This window comes from Rhinopithecus bieti, unplaced genomic scaffold (genome assembly GCF_001698545.2).
Source record: "Rhinopithecus bieti isolate Rb0 unplaced genomic scaffold, ASM169854v2 scaffold_40700, whole genome shotgun sequence".
NCBI lineage: Eukaryota > Metazoa > Chordata > Mammalia > Primates > Cercopithecidae > Rhinopithecus > Rhinopithecus bieti.
This window is the reverse complement of record NW_016816552.1, coordinates 82,382-94,761: the sequence shown is the minus strand read 5'-3', so window position 1 is coordinate 94,761 and position 12,380 is coordinate 82,382. Positions and strand designations below refer to the sequence as shown.

Below are 12,380 nucleotides of genomic sequence, written 5' to 3'. Positions count from 1 at the left end.
AAAAAAAAAAAAAAAAAAAAAATGACCAAGTTGTACATTAGAAACTGTAATCTCTTGAATGGCCTTAAGTTAAAAGATGTACCTACTAGATAGTCTTCGTTTGGTGAGTTATAGATGGGAAGTCATGTTATTATACTCTGTTTGTTTTGATCTTGTGATATCTAGGCTGGTTTTGAACACCAAGAATGGATTAGTTCGTGATCATTTGGAACCCAAGATGAAAGTAGTATTCTTAACACAAAGGGTCAGAATAAGAGGCCGTTATAGAAGCATAGGTGTCAGACGTGGATGCTCTGGCCCTAACAGAAATCTAGGAATAGATGGTTCTTGGATACCTGAACTGTTTTTATTTTAATGAATATATTTTTCTTAAAAGATCTGAATGAATGAGTTTCCGCAGATTTTTATGTACTATGCTTGAATTATAAATAATAACTCATGTGGTTCCAGATATTATATTTTGTCAACATAATGTATTAATTTTTCATCTGTATTTGTATTATAGATGAAAAGTCAGTTTATTTGGAAAATTTTAAGATAACATACCTTACCACATTGGTATCTATACAATTGTGAGACATTTATTTTAAATTCTTAACACATAATCTATCTGGCTAAAAACTATAATGCCATGGTAAGTATATACATAATCTATAAATGGTATAAGTCTTAAATATTCACTTCAACATGAATAATCTAGAACATCCTAAGATTTCTTTTCTTGCCACGTATACACATGGGTAATTATATACATAGATGTTCCTTCATTAAAAACGATAGCTAACAAGTATTGAATGCTAGGTACCCTGCCCTTTACATGCATTATCTCATTTAATCCTCTTAACTACATCTTCTTCAAATCACTTATGAGAAAATTGAGAACTGAGAGAAATTACATAATTTTTACAGGATCACAACTAATAAACTTCAGGCATAGTGTTTGAACCCAGATAATGTTTATTAGCAAATATCTCACCGACACAATGTAGTCTGTTCTTCATTCCTTCAAGGTGTAGGTTTTTATACTCTTTAACTTCAATGCATATGTATTTTTTTTTAGTGCTTACTATATGGAAGACTTTGTGTTTTTTTGTCTGTTTTTTTACTTTTTATTTCGAAATAATTTTAGACTTAATAATAAAAAACACAGTTCACATATATTTTTCATCCAGCTTCTCCTAATGTTAATAACTTATATAACCAGAGTACAATTATCAAACTTATAACCATCAGGAAATTAACATTGATAGAATGCTATTAAGTAAACTATAGACCTTATATAATTTTCACTAGTTTTGCGATTAATATCCTTTTCTTATTCTAAAATCCAACTTAGGATCCCACATCACATTTAGTTGTGGGATCCTAGGTCTCACACTAAGGAATTCCTAGTCTCATTAGTCTCCAACCTGTGGCAATTCCACAGTCTTCTTTCTTTCTCTTTCTTTCTCTTTCTCTTTCTTTCTCTGTCTTGTCTCCCCTTCCCTTCCTTTCCCTTCCTTTCCCATGACACTTTTGATGAATACTGGTCAGTTATTTTGCATATCGTTTTTCAATTTGAGTTTGTGTGGTTTCTCATGGTTCAGCTGAGATTGTATATTTTGGGGAAGAATACCACAGAAGTGATGGACTCTTCTGGGGCATCAGAAAATATATGATGTTGATATTTTGTTATAGGTAATGTTGTTTCCCCACTGTGAAACTATTCTTTTCATCTTTTTCTTTAATGGATATTTTGGAGGAGATACTTGGAGACTATGCAAATGTCCTTTTTCTCCTCAAATTTTGACCCACTGCTTTTAGTTACCTTTGGTGCATACGTATTTTAAATCTTGTTCTTGGACTAGTTCTTATAATATGGTAAGCCCATGATTGTTTTGTGGATTTTTCACAATTATACAGTTTCACAATTACAAAGGTATTGCCTTCTAAACTTTTGACTATCAAGTTGATGGCTAGGATTTCTTGTGCTTTAGCAGGGGATGATAGTAAATAAAACTGAAAGAATAATATTTAACTGAAAAAGAAAATTTGAAGAGATAATCCTTGTAAATTCAGGCATAAGACAATCTTCATTCTAGAGTAGCAAAGGGTAGAGTGGATTTGTTAAATTTCTATAAAATGACAAAAAAAAAGATTATGTATAAGATGAACTTGGAGTAGTTGACCCAATTTTTGATTATTAGAACTAAGAAATGCCTATTAAAAATAACAACTACTTAAGACTAGTATGAGAGAATTAGTACTTTACATGCAAGAAGACTATTCAGCCACCTAAGAAATGTTAGGCTAAAAATAAATATCTAGCATCAATATAGTTGAAAGAAAATAATACATTAATAATGTCTATAATAGATCTTCTAAGGAAAATGGTTACATAAACATATGTTTTGTTGTTGTTGTTGTTGTTGTTGTTGTTTGTGAGACAGAGTCTCACTCTGTCACCCAGGCTGGAGTGCACTGGCGTGATCTTGGCTTACTGTAGCCTCGGCCTCCCAGGTTCACGCTCTTCTCCTGTCTCAGCCTCCCAAGTAGCTGGAACTACAGGCGCCCGCCACCATGCCCCGCTAATTTTTTTCTATTTTTAGTAGAGACGGGGTTTCATCGTGTTAGACAGGATGTTCTTGATCTCCTAACCTCGTGATCCGCGCGCCTCAGCCTCTCAAAGTGCCGGGATTACAGGCATGAGCCACCGTGCCTAGCCATAAGCATATGTTTTTAAGAAGTTAAGCCCATTTGTCAGTTTTGGCTTTTGTTGCCGTTGCTTTTGGTGTTTTAGACATGAAGTCCTTACCCATGCCTATGTCCTGAATGGTATTCCCTAGGTTTTCTTCTAGGGTTTAATGGTATTAGGTCTAACATTTAAGTCTCTAATCCATCTCCAATTAATTTTCATATAAGGAGTAAGGAAAGGATCCATGTTGAGCTTTCTGCTTATGGCTAGCCAATTTTAGCACCATTTATAAATACGGAATCCTTTCCCCATTTCTTGTTTGTCGGGGTCAAAGATCAGATGGCCGTAGATGCGTGGAATTAGTTCGAGGGCCTAATGTTCGTTCCCATTGGTCTTATATCTCTATTTTGGATACCAGTACCATGCTGTTTGGTTACTGTGCCCTTGTAGTATAGTTTGAAGCAAAGGTAAGCATGCCCTTCCTGCACAACCAAAAGAAAACTACCATCAGAGTGGAACAGGCCACCTACAGAAATGGGGAGACCAATTCTGCCAATCTACTCCATCTGAAAAGGGCCTAATATCAGAACTTACAAGGAACCCAAACAAAATTACAAAGAAAAAACCCAACCCCATCAAAAAAGTGGGCAAAGGATAAAGAACCAGACATTCTCTAAAGAAGACATTCATACAGCCCCACAGACACATGAAAAAATGCCTCAATCATCAACTGGCCCATGCAGAGAGATGCCAAATCCAAAACCACAATGAAAGGAATACCATCGTCAACACCAGTTTTAGAATGGCAAATCATTAAAAAGCAGGGAAAAACCAAGGTGCGCTGGAAGGATGTGGCAGAAATGGAACACTTTTCAACGTTGGTGGATTGTAAACTAGTTCAACCATTATGGAAAACAGTATTGTGCACTTCCTCAAGATCTAGAACTAGAAATAACATTTGACCCAGCCATCCCATTCCGGGGATATACAAAGGATTAATAAATCCATGCTGCTATAAAAGACACATGCATACGTATGTTTATCCCGCGTAACCTATTCACAATAGCAAAGACCTTGGAATCAACCCAGATATCTATCAGTGACAGAATGGATTAAGAAAATGTGTCACATATACACCACGGAATACTATGCAGCCACTAAAAAGGATGAGTTCATGTCCTTTGTAGGGACATGGGTGCAGCTGGAAACTTTCTCAGCAAACTTTCGCAAGAACAGAAAACCAAACACTGCATGTTCTCACTCATAGGTGGGAATTGAACAATGAGATCACTTGGACATGGGAAGGGGAACATCACACACCGGGGCCTATTATGGGGAGAGGGGAGGGATGGCACTGGGAGTTATAACTGATGTAAATGATGAGTTGATGGATGCTGACGAGTTGATGGGTGCAGCACACCAACACGGCACATGTATACATATGTAACACACCTGCACGTTGTGCACATGTACCCTAGAACTTAAAGTATATAAAAAAAAAAAGTTAAGCCCTTTCTTAAACGAGCAAAAAGAGCCAGAAATAGAAGAAAAAAATTACACCTTTACTGAAACTAAAAAAGGCCCCAGCCTTATACTACTAGCACTAGTTCTACTCTCATTGCCAGGTTTAAATTTTATTTTTAAGTAGTGCTGTAGCAAAGAACGTTGTATATATCACTTTACCTAATGATACTTTATTTCTCTGTATATGTGTGTGTGTGTGTGTGTGTATGTGTGTGTGTGTGTCTGTGTTTGCGCGCGCGTGCATTTGTGCATGTGCGTTTATTTAAATAAACATTCAGATTAATTCTTCAGGGAAAGTAATATCCATTAAGCAGTATGTATACAAGACTGCTTCTTTTGCCTTCTTGATCTTCCTTGCTTTAGTCCTGAATCAGGTTTTTCAACAATAAGAAATACCTATACTTTATAGCATAATATCCTATAAAAAAGATAATGACGATTTTATATTGAGCTCTTATATGTCAAGTACTCAGCTAAAGTGCTTATCTTATTATGTCACCAAATTATTTCTGCTGTGGAGTACAAAGGCAAACTTTTTTAAACCCTTTTCATTTTTTTTTTACATAATATATTTAAGTAGCAAGTAGAATTCTTGAAGACAATGAGGTTACCAGCTATAAAGAAAAAATAGCTTTTCCTAAACTCTCTTCTAGGTAAAGAGTCCATATTTTGTATTTGGTGAAATTGAACTTGGTAAAATAATTTTATGGGCTTTACCATCAGACAACCACATGTCTCAGAGTTCATTAGTTACTGTTGTTGACCCCAAACCGACCCTTTGTACATTAGTTGCATGCAGCCATCAGTAGCAACTATGCCTTTCCCATGATGAATGCTGATAAAAAGAAATACAAATTCTGTAAGAATATGGACAGACTCATTATAGCAGTACTGTAGTCTATGGAAGTGGTTTATAGCAATACCAGAATATGAAGACAAGTTTTTGAATTCTGTATGATTGGAAAGCTCATTGAAATGGTCTTTCTAATGATGTTATATGTCGATTTAAGATTACCTTCCCCATATGTATCTATCTTATGAGAAAAATTATCTACATACTTTATGGATTCAATCAACAATTAGGCAAACACTAGCCTTGCATTATTTTAATTAGTCAATATGTTAAAATGAAATCCAAGTATTTTTCTTAGTAAATACACAGTTATTCTGTGAATTGCCTGTAGAATTCAATACAGAAATCTTTCTGTAGTTAGATTATTTAAATGGTGAGAGTTTTCATGTGGCTGATTATAAATTCACTTATAGGCAACCAGTATCTTTTTCCTTATTATAGATTATGTTCTCTTTAAAGCGTCTGTGAATTTAATGACTTCCTTGCTTGAATGTGGGATCAGTGCATGCAGAGTATTAAAATGAATGTAAAATGCCCATTATAGTCCAAATTTTTAATATCAGCATCAGTTATTGCAATAAAACCAATGCAAGGCTACATCCACAAAGCCCCAAAAATTAATAACAATGATTAGAAGTGCTTTTGTCATTTTAAATGGGTCACAACTGAGGCCATTTTGAAATCATGGTTTAAACTTGCCTCCAGTTAAACTCTGAAATGTATTTGCCTTTGTTGAGGGGTATGGGGGGTGTTCCCTGTATGGGGACTCCCAGGCCAGAGTCTCGGACACTTAAAACCTACAAGTATATTGCTATCTGTATTTAGAAAATAAGGGTGCAACCCATTCAAATGTGGTGGCATTTTTTTAAAATTATTCATTAAGGTAACATAGGAATTCTGTTGCAAGTGAACAGATGTGAGGTGATTTGGGATGAATAAGACAAATATAACATGTTAATTGATGGTTGTGGCAACACACATTTGTGTGAAATTACTATATTCGAACCACTATTAATTTGGGGGGTATAAGAAAACTCAAGAGGATTTGGTATACTTAAACTTATTCTATAGATTGGTATTTTAAGTTATATTGTTTTTATCTACTCCATATTTTATCTTTCCAAAGACCATGTATTTAGAAATTTATATTTTTAAAAGTATACAGAAAGTTTAAATATGTTGAATTATTTTGAAAAAATTTTTTATCTGATACTGAGAATTAACATTTTCCCCTCTCATAGATATGGAGTCTGGAGAACGGTTACCATCCTCAGCAGCCTCCTCTACTACACCAACTTCATCTTCGACACCTTCTGTGGCTTCAGTAGTTTCAAAAGGTGGCCTTTCCACTGGAGTTGCTTCACTTAGCTCTACAATCAACCCATGTGGTAAATACCCTTTTTAAACTCAGTTTTAGAATGCCATTCTTTAAATAATTTGCATAGTATTTTATTGAGCTCTGAATAAAATGTTCTTATGACTTGCACTGACCTGTTGAATAAAGGCTCAGTTAAACACCTAGTCTTTTTGCTTTTTCAGGATTTTACAATGGGAAAGCCCTGGTTATTCTATGCTTGTTAGAAATTGTCTTTGAGAGTTAAACCTTGATACCATCATTTGTTTTATCATTTTAATTAATAAATTAGTGAAGTCTTTTAAAATAATAGGCCCAAGAGGGAATGAAATAGAAGGAAGTCCTTGGTAGATACTTTGTCCTAGATTTCCTTCCAGTATTTGAAATGACCTTGTAAGCTCCAGCTACTCCAGTTCACAGATGTACACTAAGGCAGATCATTTACTTGATGGAAAAGGTTTTTAAAGTTTAGAGCATAACAAGTTTCTCTTAAACATGAATAAAATTTGGCTGAGCGCGGTGGCTCACTGTGTAATCCCAGCACTTTGGGAGGCCAAGGCGAACAGATCACCTGAGGTCAGGAGTTCAAGACCAGCCTGACCAACATGGGGAAACATCTCTATTAAAAATACAAACTTAGCCAGGCATGGTGATGCATGCCTGTAATCCTGGCTACTCAGGAGGCTGAGGCAGGAGAATCACTTGAACCCAGGAGGTGGAGGTTGCAGTGAACCAAAATTGCGCCATTGCATTCCAGCCTGGATAACGAGTGAAACTCCGTCTCAAAGAAAAAAAAAAAAAAGAATAAAATTTATATTTGCGTAAAAGGAGAGCTTTATTTCAGAAGTGAAAATATCCTCAATTTTGATTAATTATGTAGAGGATATCTTTAAACACGTCCCAAAATCACTTTTGGCTCTTTTACAAAGGTGTGGTAGAATATATTCCTTTTATTAAATACTTAAATTTATTTAACTAATTTATTTATTGGNAAATGATATTTTCTTATTCAGAATTAAAATGGAAACTTTTGCACAAATGTAATGCATAAATGTTTAATATTTGCTTACAAAATACCCTAGCAAATTGTCAAATAAATGTTTTCATTTATTTTTGTTTTTCCAGTCAATGGAATGACAAGAAGGATGCCATTCTGTCATTATATCATGATCAAACCATCTTCTAATATATTCTTAGGGATTACAAAATAACTAAAATAGCACTATATGTGTGTGTGTGTGTGTGTGTGTGTGTGTGTGTATCTATATATATATATTTTTTTTTTTTTTCTTTTTTTTTGAGATGGAGTCTCACACTGTCAACCAGGCTGGAGTGCAATGGCAGTATCTTGGCTTATTGCAAGCTCCACCTCCCGGGTTCACGCCATTCTCGTGCCTCATCCTCCTGACCACGCCCAGTTACTTTTTTCGTAATTTTAGTAGAGACGGGGTTTCACCGTGTTAGCCAGGATGGTCTTGATCTCCTGACCTCGTGATCTGCCCGCCTCAGCCTCCCAATCTGCTGGGATTACAGGCATGAGCCACTGCGCCCAGCTGCACTATATATTTTTAAAAAATCAATATAACTTCTCCACCCTGTGGACAATCTTCATCAAGCAATTAGCAAGTTTGTTCACATTTCCCTTATATGCAAAAAAAGTGTCCAAGGCTCTGATGACATACCGTGCTCAAAAATAGTGATGCTTATGATTGACTTTTTACCTCAGATAACTTTGTGTAAATGATTGTACTCAGTTGTACTTATGTAATTATATTTTGCTGCTTTTTGTAACTCTTCTTTCTCTTTCCCTTGTTGTGAGTCCTTTCAGTGTGTTCTAATCTGCTGTCTTTATATTTATTTCTGAATTAGTCTTTTACATAGTATTCCTAAAGAAATGTCTTTTCTTATGTTGAAGGCTTCAAAAGCATCCTTGAGTACAGATTCTGAGTTTTCTGAACACTTTTTCTCACTTAGTTTTCTGAATTAGTGACATTGGAATTTGCTTGCAGTTCTCATGAGTCACATGTTGGGCACTATTTTTTGTTTGTTAGTGGATGGCTGGAAGCTGCAGAAGGGATGGAGTGTGCTGATTTGCTGAATAACATTAGAAATCTTGTCTAGAAAGGGATGCATGTTTTTAATCGTTATTTGCTGCTAGTAAGAAAGGGTATAGAGTATTTATATTGAGATGCTTACATTAAATGATAGTATAATTCCATTTACGCAGAAATGTGTCATTTATTAACACATATTTTTAGTACCTACAATATGAGTTTTTTTCATTTTGTAGGTAAAATAATTTTTTTTCTAAACTTTCACAGTGTTGTAGTCCATGATTAAAATGAAGCCTTTTACAGCAGCCCCAGTCAGGGGCTTACAGATAAAACTCCCATCTCCCTGGAACAAAGCACCTGGGGGAAGGGGCGGCTGTGGGCACAGCTTCAGCATACTTAAACACTCCTGCCTGCCAGCTCTGAAGAGAGCGGTGGATCTCCCAACACAGCACTCAAGCTCTGCTAAGGGACAGACTGCCTCCTCAAGTGGGTCCCTGACCCCTGTGCATCCTGACTAGGAGGCAACTCCTAGCAGGGGTGACAGACACCTCAAACAGGAGAGCTCTGGCTGGCATCTGGCAGATGCCTCTCTGGGATGAAGTTTCTAGAGGAAGGAATAGGCAGCAATCTTTGCTGTTCTACAGCTTCCACTGGTGATACCCAGGAAAACAGGTCTGGAGTGGACCTCCAGCAGACCTGCAGCAGAGGGGCCTGACTGTTAGACAGAAAACTAACAAACAGAAAGACATAGCATCAATATCAACAAAAAGGATGTCCACACAGAAACCCCATCCAAAGGTCAACAACATCAAAGACCAAAGGTAGATAAATCCACAAAGATGAGGAAAAACCAGCGCAAAAGAGCTGAAAATTCCAAAAACCAAAATACCTCTTCTCCTCTAAAGAATCACAACTCCTCGCCAGCAAGAGAACAAAACTGGATGGAGAATGAGTTTGACTAACTAACAGAAGTAGGCTTCAGAAGGTGGGTAATAACAAACTCCTCCGAGCTAAAGGAGCATGTTCTAAACCAATGCAAGAAAGCTAAGAACCTCGAAAAAAGGTTAGAGGAATTGCTAACTCGAATAATCAGTTTAGAAAAGAACATAAATGACCTGATGGAGCTGAAAAACGTAGCACGAGAACTTCGTGAAGCATATGCAAGTATCAATAGCTGAATCAATCAAGCAGAAGAAAAGATATCAGAGATTGAATCAGCATAATGAAATAAAGCATGAAGACAAGATTAGAGAAAAAAGAATGAAAGGAAAGAACAAAGCCTCCAAGAAATATGGGACTATGTGGAAAGACTGAACCTATGTTTGATTGGTGTACCAGAAATTGACAAGGAGAATGGAACCAAGTTGGAAAACACTCTTCAAGATATTATCCAGGAGAATTTCCCCAAGCTAATCAAGACAGGCCAACATTCAAATTTAGGAAATACAGAGAACACCACAAAGATATTCCTCAAGAAAAGCAACCCCAAGACACATAATCGTCAGATTCACCAAGGTTGAAATGAAAGAAAAAATGTTAAGGGCAGCCAGAAAGGTCGGGTTACTCACAAAGGGAAGCCCATCAGACTAAGAGTGGATCTCTCTGCAGAAACCCTAGAAGCCAGAAGAGAGTGAGGGCCAATATTCAACATTCTTAAAGAAAAGAATTTTCAACCCAGCATTTCATATCCCACCAAACTGAGTTTCATAGGCGAAGAAGAAATAAATCTTTTACAGACAAGCAAATGCGGAGAGATTTTGTTACCACCAGGCCTGCCTTACAAGAGCTCTTGAAGGAAGCACTAAGCATGGAAAGGAATAACCGGTACCAGCCACTGCAAAACATGCCAAATTGTAAAGACCATCAACACTATGGAGAAACTGCACCAACTAACGGGCAAAATAACCAGCTAGCATCATAATGACAGGATCAAGTTCACACATAACAATATTAACCTTAAATGTCAATGGGCTGAATGCCCCAATTAAAGGACACAGGCCGGCAGATTGGATAAAGAGTCAAGACCCATTGGTGTGCTGTATTCAGGAGATCCATCTCACAGGCAAAGACACACATAGGCTCAAAATAAAGGGATGGAAGAATATTTACCAAGCAAATGGAAAGCAAAAATTAAAATAAAATAAAATAAAAAGCAGGGGTTGCAATCCTAGTCTCTGATAAAACAGACTTTANTTTCAACCCAGCATTTCATATCCCACCAAACTGAGTTTCATAGGCGAAGAAGAAATAAATCTTTTACAGACAAGCAAATGCGGAGAGATTTTGTTACCACCAGGCCTGCCTTACAAGAGCTCTTGAAGGAAGCACTAAGCATGGAAAGGAATAACCGGTACCAGCCACTGCAAAAACATGCCAAATTGTAAAGACCATCAACACTATGGAGAAACTGCACCAACTAACGGGCAAAATAACCAGCTAGCATCATAATGACAGGATCAAGTTCACACATAACAATATTAACCTTAAATGTCAATGGGCTGAATGCCCCAATTAAAGGACACAGGCCGGCAGATTGGATAAAGAGTCAAGACCCATTGGTGTGCTGTATTCAGGAGATCCATCTCACAGGCAAAGACACACATAGGCTCAAAATAAAGGGATGGAAGAATATTTACCAAGCAAATGGAAAGCAAAAATTAAAATAAAATAAAATAAAAAGCAGGGGTTGCAATCCTAGTCTCTGATAAAACAGACTTTAAACCAACAAAGATCAAAGGAGACAAAAAAGGACATTACATAATGGTAAAGGAATCAATGCAACAAGAAGAGCTAACTATCCTAAATATATATGCACCCAATACAGGAGCACCCAGATTCTATAGAGTTAAGACTGCCACACAATAATAGTGGATGACTTTAACACCCACTGCCAATATTAGATCAACAAAACAGAAAATTAACAAGGATATTCAGGACTTGAACTCAGCTCTGGACCAAGCAGAACTAATACACATCTACAGAACTCTGCATCCCAAATCAACAGAATATAGAGCCTTCTAAGCACCATGTCTCACTTATTCTACAGTTGACCACATAATTGGAAGTAAAACACTCCTCAGCAATTGCAAAAGAACAGAAATCATACAGTCTCTCAGACCACAGTGCAATCAAATTAGAACTCAGGATTAAGAAACTCACTCAAAACCACACAACTGCATGGAAACTGACCAACCTGCTCCTGAATGACTACTGGGTAAATAACGAAATGAAGGCAGAAATAAAGATGTTCCTTGAAACCAGTGAGAACAAAGATACAATGTACCAGGATCTCTGGGACACAGCTAAAGCAGTTTTTAGAGGGAAATTTATAGTGCTAAATGCCCACAGAAGAAAGTGGGAAAGATCTAAAATCAACACCTTGTCAGAAGACAAGAAATAACTAAAATCAGAATAGAACTGAAGGAGAGAGACAAAAAACGCTTCAAAAAAATCAATGAATCCAGGAGCTGATTTTTTGAAAAGATCAACAAAATAGATAGACTCCTAGCCAGACTAATAAAAAATAGAAGAATAGAATAGATGCAATAAAAAAATGATAAAGTGGATATCACCACCGATCCCACAGAAATACAAACTACCATCAGAGAATACATCTCTATGCAAATAAACTAGAAATCTAGAAGAAATGGATAAATTCCTGGACACATGCACCCTCCCAAGACTAAACCAGGAAGAAGTCAAATCCCTGAATAGACCAATAACAAGTTCTGAAACTGAGGCAATAATTAATAGTCTACCAACCAAAGGAAGTCCAGGACCAGACAAATTCACAGCCAAATTCTACCAGAGGTACAGAGAGGAACCGGTACCATTCCTTCTGAAACTATTCTAAACAATAGAAAAAGAGGGAATCCTCCCTAATTCATTGTATGAGACCAGCATCATCCTCATACCAAAGGC

The 12,380-nt window shown here is 36.7% G+C and overlaps 1 protein-coding gene across 1 annotated transcript in view; it reads left to right on the top strand.

Annotated features, from left to right (window-relative positions):
* Nucleotides 1-12,380, top strand: part of LOC108517166 (bromodomain adjacent to zinc finger domain protein 2B-like) — a 171,688-nt gene that overhangs the window by 77,050 nt on the left and 82,258 nt on the right. Inside the window, 1 exon segment of the mRNA XM_017854960.1 lies at nt 6,293-6,439. Within this exon segment, the coding sequence (XP_017710449.1) occupies nt 6,295-6,439 (145 nt within the window). The 5' untranslated portion in view covers nt 6,293-6,294.